We start from the raw sequence: 25,790 nt of genomic DNA, 5'->3' as shown, positions 1-25,790 counted from the left end.
ATTTTAAATGAAGCGGTTTTTTCGTTTGTTTGTTTGTTTTCTTTATTGCTAGGATAAAATGTAAAACGACTTGCTGGGTTAAGCTTGCATCTTTGATTGGACTGAACTCACTGTCTCTATTCTTCCTTGAGGGCTGAAGGAGTTGGGTTTTGTTATATCCTGTTATCTGAATGTTTTGACCTCTCCATTTCTAAAGCTAATTCCTCAAACACCTTATTTCCACGGAAAGAATTTCAAATATAATGTCAAATATAAGTTGGGAAAGTGGGCACCCTCGTTTCAAACCTACTTTTAGTGGAATGTTTTGGATGTAAAGAGTGACAACAAGATGTAGTGGACAGAGGGTGGCCTCAAAGGCATTGGCTTCAAGTCTTGCCCCTGGTACACGTCAGCAGCTGTGAAACCCTGGGCACAGGTCATGTGACCCACCGTGATACTGGGCTGCACTGGTGGAGGGATCTGCTCAAAGGAAGCTCCTTACAAGGAAAAAAGACTGCCCAGATTTAATTTTTAAAATTTCTAATGTTTCTCCCTTGCATATTATGTTGGTTCTTGGCATAAGCTGGTTATTTTTTATTGTGAGGGAATCTTTGTCTTTTTACTTTTTTTTGTTTTCCTAATAAATATTTTATTAAAGAGTTTTCTTCGCTAGTATTTATATAATGATGCAGAATTTCTGGCTTACATATCTCATTACGATCTTAACGACGTTAAAATGGAAATAAAGACCCATTTATTTAACAAGGTTCTTCCTGTGGTCCAGTATAGTTGCAGCAAATCCACAGAAACACCTCAATCTCTTAAGAATTTTCTTTTTCTTTCTGGACGTGCAGTAGCTGCTAAGAGGTCTGATGTCCCTGCTGAGCATCATGAGAGTTCTGGCCTGCTCTTTCTTCTGCCCTTGGGCCCATCTGCCCCTCCTTTAGGAGGCCTGGTGGCCCCCTGTTCCTAGGGGCTCACCCTATCAGTGCCAGACAGAGTAGACACTCAATCAGCTTAGCACACTGCTGGGTCTCATGAGATGCATCAGCCTCACCCTCCCTGGTTGCAGGGACCACAGGCAGGGTCCACACACACCTGGCATCATCTGAAGAATTAAAGTTAAGAATTACTCCAAAGACAACAATGAGGAGCACAGCGGGGACAGTCCAGAAGTGGAAAGAGGATATCATCAGAAAGATGAGTGAGCAGTCCCACAGAACCAGTGATGGAGAGGAGGGCCATCTATGCAACAACCAGAGCTAGGGGAAGGCCTCCAGCACTTTGGGTGGAAGGTAGACCCATTAGGGATCATTTATGGAAGGACACAAACGGACTGAAATCTACATCATTTGGGGGAGGACTCACATTAATATGGTCATATACTCATAAAGAGTTTCTTATACTGAAGCAGCTTTCCACACCTGCTGTAAACTCACTGACAATTTACAAACCCTGTGAGACCAAGAGATTAAGAGATTTCCTATAGCACTTCTGGCCAGAATTGTGACTGAGCCAGCCCATGACCCAGGCTCTCTCCACTGGGCCACCTCCAAGACAATGGGTTGGGATCTACTCTTCTATCTGTAAATAGTCTTGATAAATTGATTCTTCATTTTTGGGAGGCTTGACCAAATGTAGCTCTTTAGATAGTCCAGGTCAAGTGACCTTTTTTTTTTTTTTTTGCTAAGAGGTTAACTTTTTTTAAAAAAGAAAACAAACTAGTTTTATCAATTCAATTATTCTTTTATTTTCTACTTTTCAACTTTATTATCTTTTTAAGAATTTCTTCCTTTTTTCTTATTCTAATGCCTTATTTGGGTTGTGATCTCAATTCATTTCTTTTCTCCCTTTCTCTCCTATTAATATAGGCATTTTTCATGATCTTTCCATATAAATAACCAGGGATCCTTGAGAAAAATCGTTTATGTGTGCTATGGAGCCTGGATATCAGAGTCCTGAGAGATTCACAGTTCTATGCACAGTCCTCTTTTGCTATTATATTTTATATATGGAAATGCTCATTTTATTTGGTGTTAAATTCAGAATAAGACAAACTTTTTTTGTTTTTGTTTTTACAAACTTCTTTGGTGATAACAATATCTAGAAAGGTTGCTTCAACTTTTCACATTATATATGAAGCTTAGGTACCTAATTTGCATTCTGGAGTTTTAGAGATCCATAATAAAGCTGTTAGCTTTCACTTTCACCTCCATGCCATCAGGGAATGCATCAGAGTAGGCTCTCACTACCAGCTGAACTGAGACGAGGTGAGAGGGATAGGTCACCGATTTCATCCAATCCCACTTTCTCTTTTTAACAAAGAGGATATTATGGCCAAGAGTTACACCCCTCCTCGCTTTCAATATTTTATTGTTCAATTTAAAAGTAACTAGGTTGTAGCTCCTTGAAGTCAAGAATCATGCCTTACTCACCTCTGTAGCCTGGAAAACCCTACTATAGGGTCTTACATAATGAATCCCCAATGAAATGAAGTATTTGAATAAAAATGAAGGACATGATTTATGGAAAATATATCAACCATCCTGACGTCATCATTGCCAACAATTTAGGGAGCCCCTACAGTACTAAGGCAATGAGAACGCAAAGTGGTTTAGGACACTCCTCGGCCTGAAGAAGGACCTCAGGTAACAGTCAAACCCAGCTTAGTTTTTATATTTTCATATTAAATATTTTCATTTTATCTCCCACATCATCCAACATAACCATTTACAGGACCACATACCCATTCTTCTTCCCTTTCACTTTTCCCTACTGCTAAGCTTGTGTTCCTCCATTCTGGTCTCAAACATACTATAATTCTTTACCAACTAAGCAGAGATTTTCTCTTAACAACATACACAAAGACTGCTGATGGAAAATTGGATATAAGTTAAGAACCATATCCTGCTTGACTGAAGAACTGCTTGTGCACCAAGGTTACCCAAACGTCTGAGGCCAAAAGTTCAGAACCACCAGCTCCCATTCAGAGAGTGTTTTCCAGTTAACAAAGTGCTCTGTCTCCCAGGACTGTCCCAGAAACAACATCAAGCAGGTTGTGCAATTGCCCTTCACAGATCTCCACGTTTTACAGAAACTGAGAGCTGGGGAAATGAAGTAACTTAGGCAAAGTCCTACTGAGCCCAGGGTTTCTGAAGGCCCACACAGGGCAGTCCTCCCTAGACCCCAGATGCCTCAAGAGTATAAGCTATTTGAGACCAATGAGCCACGGTCAGCAGCCACAATGGCCCGCCTGCTCTTCCTCCCTTCCTATGTCTCTCACCTCCCCTTCTCTGCAGGCTGATGCTATGCACCAGGGAGTGACAGCTCCTTAAAACCCCAAAGGCATCTTGTTATCAGGCTTTACCATTTTACCCCCCCTACACCATACACACATAATGGGTGTGTCCTATGATGATGATCACTAGGAAAATGAAGCCTGGATAGAAGCAGGCTGTTTTTCTCCATCTAAGGAGTATTTAAGTGCCCCCAGTGAACCAAACCCCCACTGATTCCTGGTTTCTAATCCATGTCAGACGTCAGTTAAGTCTAAGAATTACTCTTTTCAGATCAGGTGCAGCGTTACCTTTAAAACAGCTGGCTTGGTTATTTGCATATAAAATGTCTGGGTGAAGAGGCGAATGAGGGCTTCCTTCATAAAGCACACTCTCTCACTGTATCTCCTCAGAGCTTCGGAAATCTGACTGACATTTGCCCCTCCTGCAACCTTAAAAACAAAAGGGCCAGAAGACGTGAGTTTTTCTTCTCTCTCAGCTTTCCAAAGCAGACTTTAAAAATTTCAAATTTAACTATGAAGTTACTTTAGAGATGACTCCTGGACTCACAGAAAGTAATCAAAGAGTACCTAAAAATATGAGAATAAAACTACTTAGAGGTAGTGATACATTAACATTTTCATTCAACCTTCTTATTTTAAAGGTAAGGAAAACAAAAACTTTAGAAAACATTTCAACTGAATGCTATTCAATAGCTATAATTGTAAGTTTTTAAAAAACGGCAAATATGAAAGAATGATACAAGGACAGATAAGGGAGAAAGAAAAGAAATCTGCTACCAAAAGGGCATTATAGAATAGACAAGGCTAAAAAAAACAAAAACAAAAAACAAGACATTAACTTTTTGCTCTCTCATTGGATATCCCTCCAGTCCACAATAGGAACAATCTATTCCAATGGATAATTTTGAAAAGCTCTGTGATTTCATCAGTGTTGGTATTTTCTCCACCAGTAAAGATTCATAGTTTCTTCACTAGTTGTCAGGGCCAAGATAATTTATCACATGAGGACATGAGTCATAAAGGCTGGTTCTGGTAAAACAGATGCACAGCCCATGGCTTGGTAGGCCTTCGGCTCAGCAGACATAACTGTGAAGAACCCAATCACCTCCAAGCTACAATGAATCATCCAAGGATGTTTAATGGAAAGTAACTCATAAAATGGTGAAAATGTCATTCAATAGGTAGTCCATAAACTTAATTGGCAATGAGGTGGCACAGTGGATCGAGTGCTGGACCTAGAGCCAGGAAGAACTGAATTCAAATCCAATCTCAGATAATTATTTGCTGTGTGACCTTGAGCAAGTCACTTCCCAGTCTGCCTCAGTATCCTCATCCATAAATTGGGGATAATAGCAATCTACCTTTTCTCAGGGTAGTTGGGAGGACCAAATGAGATAATATTTGATTTAGTAAGTGCTTTGCAAACCTTAAAGCATTAGGTAAATTCCGGCAATTACTATCACAAGACTGTGAGCTCCCAGAGCAAGGATGGGTTTTTGCCTTTCTTTGTATCTCTAGAACTGAGCACAGGGCCTGGCACACAGGGGGTACTCCATAAAGGCTTGCTGACTGACTGGATTGGGAGGGAGAGTAAACAACAGGAAATGTGTGGCCACAAAGCAGCTGATTAACCCACACTCCCTTCTTTCCTAACAATGGCACCTAGCAGTCTCGGTGCTCCTTTTTCTGAACAGCCTACAGAGCCGTCCACCTTCACAGGCCTCAGAAAAGCATGTCCTCACACTGGACTTCCAAAGGGAAGCTCTTTGAAGGCAGAGATTACTTCATGGGATCCTAGCTCTAGGAGGCCAGCTGATTCAATCCCCCCATTTTACAGATGAATACACTGAGTCCCAGAAAGGCAGTAAACGACAGAGGCAGGATTTGAACCCAGCTCTTTCCACTGTACCACGGTACCAAGCGGGATCCAACTTCCACATCTAATCACTCTTGGCCTTCCTCAGCAAGGGCAGGGTGGCCAGGTCTGGCGCTGACAAAGGGTATTAAGTCTGCATTTCTACCTTCCCTAGTCACCTATGCATGTCAGACTAGAACACACCATGAAACCGGGGTCTGAGGTAAAGAAGTCGGAGTAGCCAGCGTCTGTAGCCAACAGTCCCACAAACTGCATTGCTGGCCGCTGCCGGACGAAAGTTTCGACAGCTTCATCGGTGATGTGTTTACCCCCAGAGATATCTAGCGACAAGATGTTCGGCAGTATGTCTTTCTGCTGCAGCAAATGAAAGGCCAGGTCTGAGGTGAACTGCTGATCGTCGGAAATATCAAGGTGAACCAGGCCCCGCAGTTCTCTGATGACGTCCAGGATCTGGGGCGTGGTCATCGTCAGGCACTTCAGATAGTGCATGGTGAGTGATTTGAGCCGATTTTTACAGGCAAGGAGTCCAGAGAGGTCAGAGACTGAGGTGTTAGAAATGTCCAGACTCTCTAATCTGGGCAGCAAAGCGACATCTGCCAGGTGCCTGTTCTGAAAAGGGATGTTGGAAACACTTAAAACCCGAAGCCCGGCCAGCTGGCTAAAGCGTGGCACTGTGGCCTCCACAGTGGGCAGAGTTCCCGAGTTCAACACGAGGCACTGAAGGTGTTGCCGGGCCCATGAACTGCTGCCAAGGCCATTCAGGATATCTGGGATGGAGAGGTCTGCACCCACACCAGCAGCATCCAGTTCAATAATTCTGTGATGGCAGAAGGCTTTGTGGAAAGCAGCAGCAGAAATCTCGGCTTTCCGGATATACACTTGCTTCAGCTGCATTTGGTTGCCTTGAAAAATGCCCACAGTTCGATCATTCAGCTTGCCTGCAAAGGAATCATAATCCAAGCTGGTTACATTAAATAGCAACTACTTCTAGGCCAGATTAATCATTTATCAGTAATAATGACTAAAGTACTTTATGTCACTGAAAGGCCCCCTCCCTTTCATTGAAGTAGGAGATAAAGCCCATCTGATCAGATACATCAGATGTGTTAAACTGATAAACTGGGTTTCTCCCTCTTTTATACTCTTGCCAAGGCCACGGCCCTGCTCAGACCAACCCTCCATCTCCCCTGGATGCGTTGTGCACTTCATAAGAAGGCCCTATGGGGCCCCTTTGTACCTGTCCTCCCAGCACTTACCAAAGGGCTTTGCATATAACAAGTACTTTGTTTTTTATTTCTTTCATCCAATAAAAATAAGATAAAATGATTTTTTTAAAATGAATATAAAGGTCAATCATATACTAAAGTTCTTTTAGGGGAAGCAACATGGTCAGTCTAATGGAAGGAACACTGGATTGAGAGTCAGAATACCTGGGTTCAAATCAGATGACAATTATAAAGCACATGACCCACTACAGGTTTCTGGGAAACAAAACATTGTAACTCCGTAATCAGTGTGCGTGCTCCTGGTTAGAGTCCTTTTAAGCCTCAGAGCCCAGATTCTCCACATTTCTCTGAGGAGGAAAGAAAGGTCCAGCCCAGAAAGGAAAAGTGATTTGCTCATGGTCACATGACAGTGACTAAGTGTCAGAACTAGGATTCTAACCCAGGATTTGGGGCTCCAATTTCTCTTCACTATTCTTCCCATTTCTATACAATGCCTTTGGCACTTTTAGTAGAGAAAATTATTTAGGAATATGGCATGAGGCTAAGATAGCTATTACACACTCATACATATGTACATACACACATACATGTGTCCATATGGAGGCTCTAGTTTCATGAAACCTAAGGGTGCCTCCCAACTAATCACTAGGTATCACAAATGTCTTTTAAAACTACCCCAAAACCCCACTCAGTAAAATTAATTTGAATTATTTTAACTTTAACATTAATAACAATTATGCTAGATGACAGGCATGCTAACATACATGATAACATGATGGAGTGATGAACTAGTCCAACAACTCAGAAAAGCAATTTGGAACACGCAAAAGCAAGACCGCTACTAGATCTATATCCCAAAGAGATCAAAGACAGAGGGGAAGGACCCACATTGTAGCAGAGAACTGGATACAAAGTGGGTACCCATCTACTGGAGAAAGGCTGAACTAGTTAACAGTATGTGACTGTAACAGAATATTACCAGAAAGATAGAAAGGACAGATTCAGAGAACCCTACCAAGACTTGTAATGGATTGATGCTGAGTAAAGTGAGCAGAACTATGAAACTCCCTGTGTGATGAACTACACACAATGTAACAAGCAAGGACAGTGCCATTAAAGAAGCTTTTCTACCTCCTTGGGGAAAGTTGAAGACAAATTTCCAGACAGAACCTATACAATACAAATCTGCTGTGATTCATAATATGTATTTGTTACAAGGAAGGGATTTTATGGGCAGGTGGAGGGAGAAGTAGTAAGTGCTGCAAAAAGAATGCAATGAAACATTTTAAAAACACACAAAAGAGGGGCAGCTAGGTGGCCCAGGACAGAGAGCACTGGCCCTGGAGTCAGGAGGACCTCAGTTCAAATGCAAATGCGGCCACATTGCCCTGCGACCCAGGGCAAGCCATCTAATCCCGACTGCCCCTCTACCCCCAAAAAAAGTCTTAAAAGAGAACAGGAGAAAGTTCAGAAGGGAAGTGATAAGCAGGTCAATGTTGGTATCAGATTAAATTTAACATAAATTAAAACAACAACAAGCTAATGTAATAAAACAGCAGTTTCATATACACTCTTTTTTCTGGACTTCTTCAGATATGTAATACTTGTTTGATGATTTTCCTAGTTCATAATAAAAACAATTATGCTCTATCTACCACTTTTAGGAGAGGGAAATCACAAACACAAACGATAACACTGGAGAAGGGAGTGCAGGAGGAGAAAAAAGAAAACCATAAAATGCTGGTGTTGATCTTAGTTCTAAGTATTTATTTCTGGGTGGCAAATGAAGCTAATGTAGGTACAGGATTCGTACCCAGTATCGGTATTGACCTCATAGGTATTTTAGAAAGAAAAGCATAAAATGTTAGCATTTTAATGTACATTTTCTGGCCCAGATTTCACATAAAAGCAGGAATTCTTTTATGGGATTCTCTGACAAACTGTCACCTAGCCTTTGGTGTGGCACCTGTAACTCACAGGGAACTCACTGTATGTATTTTTTAAAATAAAAGTTGCTTTGACATATGAACCCCTAGCACACTGCCAATCGACCCCTTCCCCCCGACCAACCCTGAAAAAGGTCAAGCAAAACAGAACTGACTTCTATTACATGCAACTTAACATTTTCAGGGTTTTCTGTTTGTTAGAAGAAAGGAAATATGTGGGCAGGGTAGGGGGAAGAGCATCCAATGTTTCTAATCCAAGTCCTTTTGCCACTTAAAATTGTACAGAGTTGCAGTAATTATCTACACTATTCTTTTGGTGGTTCTTTGACCATTATGTATCATTTCATACCCAACGTTCCCTATTTCTTTACTAGGCCATTACCACAAGGAGCTACAACCACCACGCTTAGGCACCTCCCCGAGGCTACAACTCAGAAGAGAAAAGTCTAGGTGGGCAGCCATGGCTGGGCTGCACTCCCTCTCTCACCTCCACTTACTAGAAAACAAATCTCAGATACCACTTCCCACTAGAGACCCTCACTGATTTCCTCTCATCTCTGCTGTTAATTATTAATCTTCCTCCCTCTCGAAATTATGTTACAAATGCTTTGTATATGGGGCAGCTAGGCAGGGCAGTGGATAGAGAGCTGGGCTCATAGTTGGGAAGATTCATCTTCCTTCGGGCCTCAGACACTTACCAGCTGTGTGACCCTGAGCAAGTCACTTCATTGTTTGCCTCGGTTTCCTCATCTGCAAAATGAGCTGGAGAAGGAAATGGTAAACCACTCCAATATCTTTGCCAACAAAACCCTAAATGGGGTCACGGAATCAGACCCAACTGCAAAATGACTAACAACAATACTGTATACACGTGTCTGGGGAAGAGAAGCCTATTAATAAATGTTTGGTGAACTGAGTAATTTATTTGTGCGTATGCTGTATGTTCCCAGTAGAATATAAGCTCTCAGAACAGAAGGGATTTTCTTGTTTTTTTTTGTTTTTGAAACCCCAGTGCTGGGGCAGGGCCCAGAGGCTCATGGACATTGGCTCTCCCAACCTATGCACAAATGGATCCAAGCCCCCAAACAATTAATGACATTAAAGAAAATTATCCAAAAAGATGCAAATGAGGAAATAGGAAATATAAAAGATGTGGATGAGAATTTCTCAATATTATTGATACTGAAGAACTGAAAGTGCTTGAAAAGACAGGCAACAGTTGCATGTCAAGTGACAATTCATTTGCCAGTAGCGGTAATAATGCAGAGCACCCCAAACAGCCAGGAGACAGAACCCTTTCAATTCTGAGGGTGACGTTGGTAAGCAAGATGCATCCAGATATGTTTGACAAAGATAATGTAACAGTCTGTCAACATGACAAGATGCATTGAGGCAAAAACAAATGGAAATTTTACCTCCAAAATGATGTAGTGAGCTTTGGAGGAAGACTGTGTTTGCCAAAGCCGCCGGAGGTGACAAACGGTTCAGCATACCAGCTTTTCACTGCCATGTAGACTTAGTTTTTGTTTTAGATAAAGCGGCTTAGCAAACTATGTTAATGTACAACACTAGAAAAACTTGTGGCAGTTCACGATGCCCTAGGTTTGTTCCTGTGCTGTAACCGATTTCCCCTTCTCATTATTTATATTCTCTCAAGGCTCCACTCTTGCCTCTGGCCGAAGAAGCCTTCTCACAAGCCACCCCTTCAGCCCCTTCCTCCCGCTGGAGGTTTCTGAGATCCACCATTTTAAGGAAACTGCCCCAGCCAGCCAGGTCCTTAGTCCTCTTCATGCTCCACTCTAAACTCTCTGGACTTTCTCTAATATTTTCCTCTTCCTCCCTTCTCCCTTTCACAGCTTGTTCTTACATGTTGTCTTCCTGTGTTAGAGTATAAGCTCCTTGAAGGCAGAGATTATCTTTCTGCTTGTATTCATATTCCAAGTACAGTGCCTGGCACACAGTACACACTTAATGCTTATTGATTCTAAAATATGGGTCTTCAGTTCTATTTAATTGTTAAAGTAAATGATGACCGCCAATAACTATTTAAGAAACATGTACTACAACAGAAAAAATGTCTCAGTTTTTTAAGTATTTAAGTCATTTCTGGTTTCTTCTGCTAGACAAAAATATCTATCTTCTAAAATGAAATGTATTATCTAATAAGTCAGCAATTAACGATTTAAGTTTTTTGTTTAATGAGGAACAAGGGTGAGGTAACGGGGAAAGACGCAGTAGAAATACTTCTTGCATGAAAGTTTCAAGTTCTTGCTGTTAACGTGTTGTCTACTTTGATTTGCCTGAAGTGAAACTGGTGCAGGTGCTGCTGAGGAGAGTGTTGGAGTCAGGAAGACCCTAGTTGGAATCCTGACTCCAAGGTCAAGTCCCTTAGCCTCTCAGTGGGTGCAAAATAACCCCATCTCCCAGAGTAGCTTGTGGGGATCCAATGAGATAGCCAAGTAAAAAGTGCTTTGCAAACTTCAATGACATAAAAATGTCAGCTATTATCATGATGATCTGGAATCATAATGATATGAGCAATTCAGAAAAAATTTCTGGAATCTACAATTTTTTCCAGGTCCCATATTTGTATTTCAAAAAATTTATTTTATAATACTGAACTTTTGAAGAAAAATTAAAACAAAATCATGTTTGTTCACTTGTGTATATTGTGTGAATGTTAGGCTTAGCACTATAAAAAACTTGTGAAGTGGAATTGCTGTCCCCAGCCCCCAATAGCCTAAAGTGACTGAAATGTAAAAACAAAACAAAACAAAACAAAACCCCCCAAAACCAGAAACACCCAGCACAGTACTTTGCACATATTAGATATACCAGATCTGTCCTTGGTTCAGACTGGCATTTTATCAGTGTTGAGAACTCTATGTCTCAACAGCAACAAAATTCCATATATTGGGTACTTTTGGGGTCCAGACCTGTGCTTCATTGGTGTGGAGACCCCTCTCCACTGATTTAGGTCCCAGAAAGTTGCCCAGGAGCACCCCTAGTTATACAATATGGGTTAGAGACAGGACTTGTACACTAATCTTTCTGATCAATGGCCACAGTCCTCTATCAACTACCTACTTTGTAACAGTGCAGTGATATTTCACTATATTCATAAAACCAGAATTTGTAATTTCCAGTCACTGGGCACAGTTTAACTGCAATTTTTGCTATGACAAAGTGCTTCCACTAAACTTTTCATAAATAGGTTTTTCTTGGGACTAGAAACCCACTAATGGGATTGTGGGGTCAAGGATATAAATAATTTTGTCTCCTTTTTCTAAGGTCCCTCCCAGCTCTAAATGCCTCAATTATGCCTTTCCCTTCTCAGCTTGAACCCAATTTAATTCAACATTAATTAAGCAATTAATATTCGCAAGGCACTAACCTAGGTGCTGGGGATACCAAGACAAAAATGAAAAATGACTGCCTCCTCAAAAGGACATTAACTTGGGGCAGCGAGGTGGCACAGTGGATAGAGCACCAGCCCTGAAGTCAGGAGGACCTGAGTTCAGATGTGGCTGCAGACACGTAACACTTACTAGCTATGTGACCCTGGGCAAGTCACTTAACCCCATTGCCTAGCCGAAAAAAAAAAAAAACAATGCATAAAAAGGAAGGGGGGAGAATTCAGACTAAACACTTGATGGACAGTGGCTGCAAGGTTTTGTGATAAAGGGTCAATTCTAAAATTCTAATGCCAAAGGGCAGTTCTGCCAGCTCCTTGGGAAGTGCCGGCAGTGACCTGGAACTTGGTTTCCTTATCTATAAAAAAGAGGGTAGGGGAGGGGACTAGAAGGCATCTACCAAGATCTCTTCCAGCTCTAAAGCTATGATCATGTTTGTCTATGAGCTTACTGGACAGACTCCCCACTGCCCCAATGCAATTCAGAAGCTTTTCAAAAGAAGCAAAAACCTTTAAGTTTTCTCAGCCTCAGAAATGAAAACACTCGAGAGCCTAGGAAGAATAATTATTACCCCTCAGGTTTACACAAATTTACATTGAGCTGTCCAATTCACTTTCACGATGGTCTGGGAGATCAGCTGTGCAGAGATTTCTATCCTCATTTTACACGAGGAAACTGAAGCTCAGAAACAGAGGAGACTTGCCCTGCCCCAAAAGATCTGCATGACAAACCCTGGACAAACTACTTCCCCTTTCTGGACCTCAAGTTCCTGGTCTGAAAACTAAGAGGGTACTATGTACTACAAGACCTTTAAAGTTCCCTCCCAGTTTTGGATTTCTATGATTCTGTTCAGTTTCTAGTTCATTTCTCCATGGGCCATCACAAAGCATATTTCAAAGATATGTCCAATTTGTCATTATTTTTTGCAACAAAGCTATGGATCCTAAACCTTTACCAGGAACATTTCGACTGCCGATAGATACCAGATAAACTGCATTACCATGAATTGTCATCATATGCAGCAGTCGATCAGCTACTTCCTGAGGGAAACTTCCCAGCTCGTGCAGGCGCAGGGTTCCATCAGGTCTTTCTGAACAGAACCTGTCCAGGTCAGTAGCCAGGACAATCAGGCAGATGTCAACCAAGGAGTAGGGAGATGCTTCCTCCTACCAAATAAACCCCAAGCAAATACACTTTATTAAAACAAAGAAACCTAAAATTATTGAATATTAAATTAACACAGTCAGTTAAAACAAATGATTTTTGACATTTGTGATAATGAAATTCAATACATTCAAACTTAAACATTTATTAAGTACCTACTAAGTGCAGGCTACTGTGCTTATTCTTAAAGATATGGCATGTATATAAATAAATATAATACAAGTTAAATGTAATGGGGCAAAGAAGAATTCAATCCATACTTACCTAATACTTCATAATCAAAAAGTGGGTCATACACACCACGTGCAATTTCATACATGATGACAACTGAAATGAATCTCTTATTTACCTCTTCTTACAACACAATCTAGGTCAGTATCAATGTAATGCAGGTAGATATGATATTCTCCAGATTATGGCTAGCCAATTTCATCTATAAATTTCTGCTTCTAGTCTAAACTTAGATTCTTTATGTCATTTCCCATCAACCGCACTCAACCTTTCCTTCTCTTTCTCAACCCCCCATAGTCCGATGGCAGATGACCTAAAGTCCCTTCTGTTTGCCCCTTCCTTCTTGCTTGCTCATCAGAGATGACCCCCAACACCATGATTACGACCACTTCCACATTCTATCCTGTGTGCTCAAGCTAGCCCTCCCTCTCCTCAATGGCTCCTTCCAATCTACAAGAATGCTCAGACCTCCATAATTCTACAAATAAATACTTCCTTTGATCTTTAGGCCAGTTATCATCATTCCATCTTTTTTCTCTCCTTCATAAAACAACTTTCTTGAAAAAAACTTACTGCTCAATGTCTCCATTTCCCCCACACCCACAGAAACCTGGCTTGCTGCCAAAAATCAGTCCTGCCCTCAAAAGAGCTTCCATTCTACTAGAGATACAACATGTAAACAGAGGAGTGGAGTGTACACACACACCCATACATATACACACCCAAGCAATGATACAAACAAAAGCTACTCTCAAATTGGTGATTAGAAATAATCAAATTCAATGACTTTTTTTTCCCCATTACCCTGACCTCTGAAGAATTCAACACTATTTGACCCTCCCTTCCCACTGGATCATTTAATCTTGTGGTTTCAGACACACCACATTCCTGGTTCTCCATCTATCCTAGTTCTTGTCTTCTCCAGTCTCTCCTCTTCACCCACCTGTTTAAGGAGAGTGGCACCTCATGGGGGTACACAATGTCCCCTTATTCTTCTAAGGTGGATCAACTACCTTGGCTTTTTAATATCTCAGCCATCCCAGCTGCCCAAAGCCACTGAAAAGAAAGCTTCTCAGATCTTGCCCAAAGGGAAAAAGGGCTCTTCCCACACCCTCAGGCTTCACACAATACATTGCTGGCACTTATACTCATATCTATTTCTATTTATTTATATTTATTTCTGCAGGTCTCATTACTCCACTAGGTAAGCAACACCTTAAGACGCTTATCTCAATTTTGTATCTCCTAGCACAGTGTACAGTAATCTATGCCTAAAGTTTGCTCAAGTGTATTAAAATGTATACAGGAGCTCAAAGATATAAAGCCTCAGCTAAGATTTTTGCAAGAAAAAGGCTCCAATTCAAATGACTTCCTGGGCAGGGTGCTACAGCATTCTTCACTTGGGTCAGGGAGGCAAAATTATTTTTTAACCTCCTTTGCCCCAAGAGCAAGAGGAAGAAGCACTTCAGCCTAGAAAGACATTTCCACACCTATTCATACAGGATCACCTGTCTAATTTCAGGCCTAATGAATGATGCAGGCAGATTTGTGTTCTATTTGTCCTGATGTTGAGAATGGCTGGGTTTTTTAAGTCTTGGCTTTCATTTTATGAACCAGAAGTGTGTTGCATCACTAAGGTGGCAAAGAACAGTTTCTTTCTGAGCTCCTAACTAATTCTAATGTAGCTTTCTCCCTCAGCTCCTCTCAAAAATGAATGACTGTCAGGGGCACCATCAGGTGGCACAAAACACAGAGAAAAGAAATTCAAGTTTCAGTGAAACTGTTTGGGAAAACCATCTTTGAAGTCTTCCCCAATCAGTTTTTCCCAATCACCCAAACTAAAACTTTTTCTATCCTTTCTGCATAAGCATGGCCCCACTTAACCATTCAAAGCATCCAAACCACTCATTGTCATGATTTATCCTACCAGCTAGACTTTTCAGCCCCTAGAGAGAAAGGATCACCAGGAGGTCTTTTTGTTTTTAACTAGATCTTTAGGGAAAGTTTGAAAAGATTTTACTTTTCCTTCGAGGCTAAAAGTAAGTTTAAAAATCATCACACTTTATCAAGTTGGTTAGTTTGTTTTCCCCAACTTGAGGACTACGTGGAGGGTCCTGATGACAAGACTGAAAACTTACAGTAGGGAGTGATGCTGGGCTTGGAAGGAAATGTGGGTTTTCAAGCCCGTGGGTCACTCTACAGCATAAATAAACAAATAAATAAACAAACAAACCCAGGCTCTTCCATCTGGCCCCTCCCCAAACCAATCTCTCCATCTGTCCAGCTTCTCCCCCCGCTACGACTGCCCTGTAGACGTGGTCTCCCGGTTAGACTGGGCGCTCCTGGAGGCCGGGGCTTTGCACAGCGCTGGACACACAGCAGGCGCTTACTAACGACTTTGACCAGGGTTTCCCCAAACAGCCTCTCCCTCCCCCTCATCTTCACCTGCCGCACCTTCACCCTCCCCCCACCTGCCCCAAGAATAATTAGAGTTAGCATTAATTAGGGGCCTCTTCCGTGCCGGGCACTGCGCTAAACGCGGTACAAACGTCACCTCTCTTGGTGCTCCCCGCCCCGCTCGGTCCAGCTGAGGGTCCCCCCAGGTGCCCCTCCCAACCCCCCTTCCCCCGGGGCGCCGCGGCCGCTCCCCCACCTGGACCACGCAGCAGCCCGGAGGGTCCTCCAGGGCGTTCGGGGTGACGATGGTACGGGGCCGCAGCCCCGGGTGCAAGAAGTGCACCATGGGGCCGGGCCAGGGAGGCCTCCCGGAGGCGCCGGAGCCGGGGTCCGGACGAGGCGGGTGCCACCGGGGCGCGTGCTAGGCCGGGGCAGCCCCTCCAGGACTTACAGCCGCCACCACCGCAGCCGCCGCTGCCAATGCAGCCGCTGAGGGGGAAACAGGAAATCCGGCGGGGCGGGGCGAGGGGCGGGGCAGGGCGGGGCCGGAGGCGGGGCGGCCGCTTCTCCTCAGGCAGCCCGGAAAGGTGGAGACCGGGCGGCCGCCCGCGGAGACTGAGGCCTGCGCCGCACGGGGTAGCTCGGCCCACTGAGCAGGGGCCCGCCCCTGCCCTCATAGGCAGAGCTCGCGAAGTCCCGCCCCTCAGGGCCGGCGGAGCTCGCGAAGCTCCTCCTTCTAGAGGCAGAGCCCACGAAGCCCCGCCCCTCCCGGGCTGCCGCTAAAGCCCATTTCTCATAGGCTGAGCCCGGGAAGCTTCTCCTTCCAGAGGCAGAGCCTGCGAGGTCCCTCCCCTCCCAGATAAAGCCCATTCAACCCCTCTTCTCTGGGACCGAGCTCACGAAGAAGCCCCGCCCCTCATAGACAACGGTCAGTTTACCAGCACTTCCCTAGGGGGAGGCCGAGAGTTAAGCCTGAGGATAGACACGTAAATGCAAAAACAGTCGTCCCAGTCCATGCTCCCTTTCTAAGGGGGCGGAGAAGCTTAAACAGCTGTACTTAACAGCACTTTCCCAGGTGATTCCCAGGTGAGGGCAATTGAGTGACTTGCCCCAGTGACTGCCCACCCAGCTGGAGGTGGCGGAGGCTAACAAAGACTCCTCCTGCAAGCCCCCTCCTCTCCTCGGCCCCTGGGGCAGGGCTGTCATCACCTGGACTATTGGCGTCGCCTGTCTGTCTGTCTTCCCCCAGGTGTCAAAATGCCCTTCCCAGCGCCCAGGTCTGACCATCTCCCTCCTTTACTCAATAGGGTCCTATTAAGCTGCAGAATCAGCTGTGAAATCTTATAGCATTTAAAGCCCTTCAGCACCTGCCCCATCCTGCCTTCCCAGCCTTCTCACATCATGCTCAGCCCCACAAGCCCTGCGATCCGGAGACACCACAATCCTCCTGATTATTCCTTGCGCAAGACACTCAGTCTCTGGACTCCAGGCATTCTCTGGCTGTCACCCATGCCGGGGATTCCCTCTCTTCAAGTCTCAGCTAAAATCCTGCTTTCCTCAAGAATACTCCCCTCCTCTTTCTTCATTCTAGCCCCTTCCCTCTCCCAATCCGCTCCAATGTGTCCAGTCTAAATCTTGCATGTTGTTCTTCTTCCCCATTGGCCTGTGAACTCCTTAGGGGTAAGAAACTGTCTTGGCACAGTGCCTGGCACATAGTAGGAGCTTAGTCAATGCTTGTTGATTGATTGAAGTGGGATTTGAACTCTTCCTGACTCTGACTCCAATTCCAGGGCTCTAACCCACTGTACCACCATAAAGAGCCGCCAGTCATGACTCTTACGGAGTCCCCAGTTCCACCTCTCATTGAGATCTCCAAGTTTTACCCTTAAGATTCAGTGTCCTGCTGGTCTGTACCCGCCCTCCTTGGCAGGCTAGAGAACAAAAGATTTTGGGATTGGTTTCCCCCCAGTTATAGAGGAAAAGAGGTCAAAGAAGAGCGTGGCCCACTGCTGAGGATAGATAGGGAGTTGACAACTGTCCAGAAAGAGAAAGTTTATCTTTATTTTCCTCTGATTTCTGTTCCAAAGAGAACAGTCTTTGGATTGCATGGTTCAGTGCAAAGTTGACTGGATCTGAGCTATTCAAAACTCCAGTGGCTCCTTGGAGCTCCAGGACAACACACACACACACACACACACACACACACACACACACACCTCATTCCCTTCCTCATTCTCTTCAATCCAGTGACACTGGCCTCGAAAATGACCCTCTATCTCCTAAATGTATATTTTCACAGGCTATCCACCATGTCCCAAGAGTTCTCTGCCTTCATCTTCCCTTCTTGGCTTCCCTGGCTTCCTTCAAGTGATACCTTCCACAAGGAGCCTTTCCCCATCCCCCTCAATGCTGTTGATTCTCTCCAATTTATTCTTGTCTGTTATCTTGTTTGTATATAGTTGTTTACATGTCTCCCAAATTAGACTGCAGGGACTGCTTTTTACTCCAGACAGCAAATAGTGCTTGGCATATAGTAGGGGCTTAATAAATGCTCAGAGATTTGAAGGGCTGAGCTCAAAACCTCTCCAGGGTATGTACTGGGCTTTTTCCAACACTCGCCTGAAAGCTTGCTCCAGCCCTGAAATTCATACACTGGAAGTACCCTGCTATCCCTGTGGCCTCTACCTCTGATTGGAGGGCTCCCCTCAGCACCTCCATTTAAAGAAGCCAGCCTGGGGCCAGCTAGGTGGTACAGTGGATACAGCATCAGCCCTGGAGTCAGGAGAACCTGAGTTCAAATCTGACCTCAGGCATATAACATTTACTAGCTGTATGACTCTGAGCAAGTCACTTAACCCCATTGCCTAGCCAAAATAAATAAATAAAATAAAGAGGCCAGCCTTGTCTTCTTCATCCTTTTCCATGGTGCACTCTGGACTCTGCTTTCCCCCATTAGATTGGAGCCTTCTTGAAAGTAAGGGCTGTCCTTCAACTTGTATTTGTATGCACAGTACCTGGCATATAGTAGGTGCTTAATAAATGCTTGTTGCCTGATTCAAAATCCTACCTCTGTACCCTAAAACAGTAACATTCCCCTACTGCTCTTGGTTCTGCCCAACCGTGTAGTCAGTATTCAGCATCTGCCATGTGCCCCGGCCTATGCTAAACACTACAGTTACAAGTACAAAGAATGAAACAAACAATCCCTGCTCCCAAAGAGCTGGCATTGCAACAGGGGAGACAGGCAGGTACGTGTATAAATATTTCTAGAGGAATTGTCCATCTTCTACATGACAGTCCCTTAGGCCTTTGAAAACAAAGGTGAGGGCTCCTCCCTCACCTGCATAGCCAGCCTGGCCAAACAGAGTTACAGAGTGGTTACACATGAATGAAACGCATTTATTAAACACTCACCATGTGCCAAGCACTGGGCTGAGGGCTGGAGATACAGATAGAAAGGGCAGCCCATTAGCCTCTCTGCTGCTCAAGTCCTCCATTTCTAAAATCTCTAGTTTAGATGACTTTGAAGGTCCTTTTCAGCTCTAAATCATGATCCTAATAAGAAAGAACAGTTATTCCCCTGAGTTCAAGGCACCTGACTGAAATTCACCATATCCTTGGACACTGAGAGAATGGGTGGATGGATGGGGTTACTGATCTCTGCAAGCAATCTCTAAAAAATTACAGAAAACTAGAATGGTGTTACAGGAATGGCAAAGGAGATATATCCGAATGGGGGGGGGGCGGGAGGAAAAGAATGGACTTTGAAAATTGTAGGCCAGTGACCTTGACCTCAATTGCTAACAAAAATTTAGAATATATTATTAATAAGAGCTAGTTAGCAAAAATCTACAAAAAGAAGCAAACAGCCCTCACAAGGAAGCAATGATGTGGCTAAGGACAAGTCATACCAAATAAACCTTATTTCTCTTTTTGAAAAGGATACCAAATGAGTGCATAATACCATTTATCTTCATTGTAATCAAATCAACACTGCTATTGCTTGTAGGAGTGTTTATCAACTATCTAAGGTAGCTAAGTGGCTCAGTGGATAGAGCACTGGGCCTGGAATCAGGAAGACCTGAGTCCAAATCCAGTCTTGGACACTTATTAGCTGTGTGACCCTGGGCAAGTCACTTAACTTCTGTTTGCCTTAGTTTCCTAAGGCAAATAGCACCTACCTCCCAAGGTGGTTATGATGATCAAATGAGATAATTGTAAAGTGCTTGGCACATAATAAGTGCTATATAAATGTTAACTGTTACTATTCTAAGACTCCACTGGCCATCTCTGTGACTTCCCAGGCCAAAACACCCTTCTGAGTCACCACTGCCTATGTATGTATATCTTCCCCGCAGCTGCCAAGATGCATCACCCTAGGGGCAGCTAGGTGGTGCAGTGCATAGAACACTGGCCCTGAAGTCAGGAGGACCTGAGTTCAAATCCGCCTTCAGACCAAACACTTGACATGTACTAGCTGTGTGACCTTGGGCAAGTCACTTAACCCCGATTGCCTCACAAATAAATAAATAAATAAATAACCAAAATGCATCACCCACTGATGGATATGTTTTCTGGGCCAAACAGGGGGTACTTTAGTTCAAAGCAAAAGGGAGTTATATACTATACCACCAGTGGGAGAGAGCAGATCCTGGAGTTATGCATGATTTAAGAACACAGAGGGAAAGGCATTCATAGGGAACGTGTATGTCTGGGGAACATGCATGAAATGGTTCACATGTAGCTTGGAAATTCATACAAAGGCGGCACTGAGAGGGTACACAGTGTCCAGAGAGTAATGACATGATCTTTTCAGAAGCAATGTTAGTATAGTACCACCACCACCCCAAAATCCCCCTGGGGTCACTTCCCCAACTTCTACTCCCTTATAGGGTAGCTGACTATTACTCTTCACAGGGTTCTAGGGATAAACCTGAGGGACTGGAGTTTCAACATTGCTGCTCATGAGCCCCCGTCCAGTGTGATCCCCATTATCAATAGACCAGTAGACATCTACAGTCAATTCTTACTTTATGTAAATTTGCATCACCCAAATTCAACTTTATATAAAGAATGCTGAAAGAAATCCACATTCTAGAAAAACACCTATGTTAACTTTACTGTACAGTGCTGTGCTCTCTCTCTCCACTCCTGCCCCCAGCTCAGCACTCCATGGTCTTTCATTCCTCTGCCAAAAAAACCTCCAAGTGAAAACAGAAGAATATATATGTGGGGAGACTTCCACCACCCTGGTACCAATAGATTAGGGACTTGACTTGAGATTTCCAGCACCAGGAGAGGGGACCTTTGCTCTGCTCCACCCACCCCCACTCGTAGGTCCAGCCTCTTCATGTCTGTCTTCTACCTGTCTACACTCGAATACCACGTCTGTCCCTTGGCACCCTCCCCCTGTGTCATCCATCTTCTCCTGTCGGTTTCTATGTCCAGCCCCTACATGTCTGCCCTGCCTGTCCTGTGTTCTTCCTCTTGGTTCCAACAAGGCTCCTGTGTAGCTAGCCCTGGCCCCCACAGGCTCCTCCTTCTGCTTTTGTTTGTCCATCTCCAACCTCCACATGTCCTTGAACCATGTGCCAGCCCCCTACATCTGGGCTTGTGACCCCTCCCTCCTTTCCCCACATCCATGGGCAAATTCGTATTTTGTAAAAAATCACTATAGAGAGAAGTCTGCAGAAGTAAAGTGAGAACTGTCTGTATTCACTTTTAGAAACAGGATTTACTGAGATGGTATAGCAAGAATAGTAAACACAAAACAATCTCCTCCAACTAGGGGTGTACTCTCCTCTTGCACTTAGAAGGTCCCTAAGTAGAGTGGGCTCAAATCTAAAATACAAAGACAGTAAAGCACAGGTATAGAGGTACCTCCCAGATCCTGGTGCTGGAAGTCATTTTCTCTTTCCATGAAGTCAGGATGAGGTTCCCCTTATATGGAGCTCTCTGTTGAAATTGAAGTACTTTTCCAGAGTCCAGTCAGCCCTTTTATCCATAGAGGGGGTCATGATTCCTGAAGACACTGCCTTCTTCAATGGGAAGACGTCAGGGAAGACTAGCACCTCTGGGGAGAGGGCTTGTCAAGCCCTTTTCAGGGCTGTTCGGCCACTTTTGGTTTCCACCTGTCACCCCTGGCACCAAGAAGCTATAGCTGGTACAGTGGCCACACCCTGGTTAAACTATCTCAGTAAGTGGGCTAAACCAGCCTAAGGGTAATCAACTGACCTCAGACACATTGGTCAGTTAAGGAGATGTCTACCTCAAGCATGTGAAGACTCCCCCCGCCCCCAAGCAGAATGGGCCAGATGAAAAGTTTATTCTAATGACCATAAAGGAGGCTGAAGTGGGTGCTGTGGAGCACTTAGAGCTTGGTCAGACATCAAAGACACCAAGGTCATCCACTACATCACAGGCCATCGCCTTTTGTCTTGCCATTGGACTTGAGAGAATGAAGCTGGTGACTTTGTGTAACTCTGCTGCACTTAAAATCCAATTCGTGCACAAGTCAAGACATCACCCCATGATCTCATTGGTCCACTTTGAAAATGAAGGACGAAACAACATCTCTCCACAACTTCCCACAGGTACTTTCTCTCTTAACAGCCACAGCTAGCACCTCTAATGGACTCTGCAACTTACTTCAGTTGCTTGTGGAAACTTTGATGGCTCTTCTGACCTTTGAAGGTCCACAAGGTCATAACCCGGCTGATTCCATGTCTGAATATTTTGTAGCCTAAGATCAAGGAAGGACAAGAACAAACCAGATTTATTCACCATGTGCTTGTGGACATATAATAACTCAATGGGAAAATGCAGTTTGCTGCTGCTTCCCCACTTAGAAGCTCATAGCAGTGCTGCCTTGATCACGGCTAGAAAGGAAAAGAGAATGAGAGATTTTATATTCAGACTCACTTCTGGCTCAGCGCCTCCTGAGGAACCAGTTCTTTCAGTTCTCCTAACAAATTAGAAGACTTTTCATCACCACACAGTACCAATCTCTCATTACTCATGGTCAGAAACCTGCTTTCCCAAAGTTCCATGTGTTAGATTGGAACTGGGTAGGGAATATTTGCATATGCTCTGTATGACCCAGGAAGGGTAGACCCAAGCATGATCTAGGGTCTGAGACCTGAATGGCCCTTACATATTGTGGTATTGATTTGATTATTGTGCCCAGAGAAGCTGATAAAAAGTAGGTTTGGGGGTAGGAGTAGGGAGGGGTGTGAATGGTATTAGGCATATGGGAAGATAGATGACTAGATGGGATATAAAATATAACATAGGATAACCCTCTTTTCTCCTCAAAACCATCATTGAATTGCTAATTAATTTATGGGATAAGGGAATGGGACCACAAGGAGGCAGTCCCTCTGGGTCAAATGGGGGTCAGGTATGCCCAGGTCTTTGGATATTCGCTAGGAAAGACCACAATGGTAGCAAATGGGAAGTAATGCTTCAATCATCCTTTAATAAAGCACAGAGAGCACAGAGGCAAACAGTGAGGAGGGCACAGAGACAGACATTGTGGGGACAGGGAATGGGGTGGTGGAGGAAGGCAGGCAGCATGGGGAAGAAAATGGGGAGAGGGAGAGTCACTTATGTAACTGTGGATCGGAGTTGGGAGCACTCAGCTTGGGTCTGTAGAAGAGGGAAGAGTGCTGGGGTGGGAGCAGAGTTTGGGGACTCATTTTTGTAGGGTTTTGGCAGGGAAAAAATGAAACTCTTAAAAGTGCTGCTAGTGGGGCAGGTAGGTGGCACAGTGGATAGAGCACCGGCCCTGTATTCAGGAGGACCTGAGTTCAAATCTGGCCTCAGACACTTGACACTTCCTAGCTGTGTGACCCTGGGCAAGTCACTTAACCCTGACTGCCTCACAAAATAAATAAATAAATTAAAAGTGCTGACTTAGGATTAGTTCATTAACATAGCCAAATCATCTCAAAGTTATCAGCAATACGTGGTGTTCTGCTGGTCTTGCTGTGGATATCTGGTGTTTTTCTGAGGCTTACAGACCAGGGCAGTTAGAAGGGACAAGGGGCTCTTATAGTAAGGTGTAGCAGGCTTTCCTTGAGTTGAGTTAGCATGTAGTCTCAGGATGTGGAGTTTAGTTAATTTATGAGACAGTCTGCAAAGAACTGTTTTGTTCCCTTAATCTATGAGACAGTCTCTGACTTCTAGGCTCCCCTTTGCTGTCTCAGTTCCTGCTATGACCAGAAGAAGATACAATTTTAACAAGCCACATTGTGAGCTGGCTGAGTTTCCAAACACTCACCAGTCAAGACAGCTCAGTCCGAAGGGTACATCCTCCTTGAAGAGAAGTTGTAACTCTCAGAGTTTCTCCTGTTAACTTGGAGAAGACCTAAATACATATTGTCTTTTTCTTTTTTTAAGTAAATACTAAACAAAGAAGCAAATGTTAATAATGGTACAGTACACACCCCTGGAGAAGATGCCTTCTTGGAATTAACTACTCTTTTTCAATCTAGTCAATTGTGAACAAATCTATTGATTTGGTTAATAAAAACATATTCCTACTATCAGTGGGAGCACCACAAAGCCCCTCTAATGAACTAGCTACTGGTTATGTAATAAAGGTGAAGGAGAAAGCTGGAACATTATAGCTGCGTCTAAGTATTTGAAGAGCTTTCACCTGGCAGAGAGACTGGACTTACTCTGGCTTGAGAACTCAGAGTAATGGGTGGAATTTACAAAGAGGCAAGATGAGGCTTGATATTGGGAAATTCTTCCTAACAGTGAGAGCCGTCCAAAAGTGGAACCCAGGGACTTGGGAGGTTCCCCCCCTCTGGAGGTCTCAAACCAAGGCTGAATAACTACTTGTCAGATTTGTAGTAGAGGGAATACTTTTCCCCATAGGAGTTGGCTAGATGGTCTCTGAGGTCCCTTCCAGCTTAAAATCTTATGATTCTTCTTGGTTCCAATGTAGGTTGCTGCTCCAAGGCAAGATCACTTTGATAGTAAAAAATTTAGTGGGTTCCTACTGAAAAAATAACACGAGTCATGGGTTACACGAAGACCTCAGAACACACGCTGGATTTGGAGGGAAAGTGTGACCTGGAGTCAGACTAACATGGCAGGCAGGGGTAGTGGTAGCTGTGTTCCTGGCTTGGGGGAAATACCAAGTTCAGAAAGACAGAAAATATGCTCATAGAGCACAGTTCTTGTCCTCTTGGGTTTGCAATCCAATACCTGCAGTAAGCAAGGACTGTCCCATTTTTGGAAGGCTTGAAATGTCTGGTCACGATAACAAATCCAGTTTGAGTTGGGGAGCCTTTCACATCCAGGATTTCATTTGGGCCTCATGTAACTGGTTTTAGGCAGGGGTCAGAGTCCCTATTTCAAAGAGTTGAACTCAGGCCAAGACCAGTGTCCCTTAATGCACGAACTCACATTTTGTTTGACCAGGGATCTGGGTCTTGTTTAATTGGAGCCTTAGCCTCATCATTCGGTTTTAGAACTAGAAGGGACCTAAGAAATCACCAAGCCCAATCCCTTCCTTTTGTAGAAAAGACCTGAGGCTCAGAGATGATGGGACCTGCTTTGGGCAGGGGGCTAAGCTGGGATTGCAGTCCAAAGGCCTTAACTGACTCCAAATACTGGGCTTTCTACTCTTCTCCACTGCCTCTCATCACTCAGATGAGATCTCTCAACTTTGACCTCTCAACTCTACCTTAACAGAATTGAAATACCTACATTCATTCTAACGGGTACTGAACTCTCTCTCCTTGCCAGGGGCAGTACCTGGATTTGCACTTTCCCCTAGATGGCTCTTAAAGTAGCCCCAGGTAACTTGAATATTCCTAACCAGACTCCTCAGGAGCAACTGGAAGAGACTGAGAATTGAGGAGGGCCAGGCATAGTCTCTTGATCCATTAGATACAAGTGGAAAGTTGTGGTGAAGATAAAATTATGATATTTATAAGGTGTTTTGCAAATCTTAAATCGGCATGTAAACACTAGCCATCAGGTGATGGGAAAAGATGGTATCATCGCATAAGAAGTCACCCTATGCTAATATGGAATTGGGGAGACCTGCTTATAAGCTACAAGGGGAGGTTGACTTTGTCTGAGAGGTCAAGGCTAGAGGAAACTAGTATATACAAGAGAAAACTTCAAAAATAGAACGGCTTATCTTTTTTAAAAATTTATTTTGTTTTTGTATCATTTAAATTTCCTCCTGTGTACCTCCTCCCCCCTCCCAGTCATCTCTAATTTAAAGGGAAAAAAGAATAA

At 43.9% G+C, this 25,790-nt stretch overlaps 1 protein-coding gene across 1 annotated transcript in view; it reads right to left on the bottom strand.

Moving 5' to 3' along the window:
* Positions 1–15,905, bottom strand: part of LOC114024841 (protein zyg-11 homolog A-like) — a 30,734-nt gene extending 14,829 nt beyond the window's left edge. Inside the window, exons 1-4 of the mRNA XM_027838033.1 lie at positions 15,787–15,905; positions 12,739–12,904; positions 5,337–6,091; positions 3,566–3,706 (exon numbers count right to left, since the gene is read on the bottom strand). Coding sequence (XP_027693834.1) covers positions 3,566–3,706; positions 5,337–6,091; positions 12,739–12,904; positions 15,787–15,876 — 1,152 coding nt within the window. The 5' untranslated portion in view covers positions 15,877–15,905. The remainder of the gene's footprint in view (positions 1–3,565; positions 3,707–5,336; positions 6,092–12,738; positions 12,905–15,786) is intronic.
* Positions 15,906–25,790: the final 9,885 nt, after the last annotated feature.

This window comes from Vombatus ursinus, unplaced genomic scaffold (genome assembly GCF_900497805.2).
Source record: "Vombatus ursinus unplaced genomic scaffold, bare-nosed wombat genome assembly UNPS02014825.1, whole genome shotgun sequence".
NCBI lineage: Eukaryota > Metazoa > Chordata > Mammalia > Diprotodontia > Vombatidae > Vombatus > Vombatus ursinus.
Note: the sequence above shows the minus strand (reverse complement) of the source record. Positions and strands in the feature narration are given on the sequence as shown.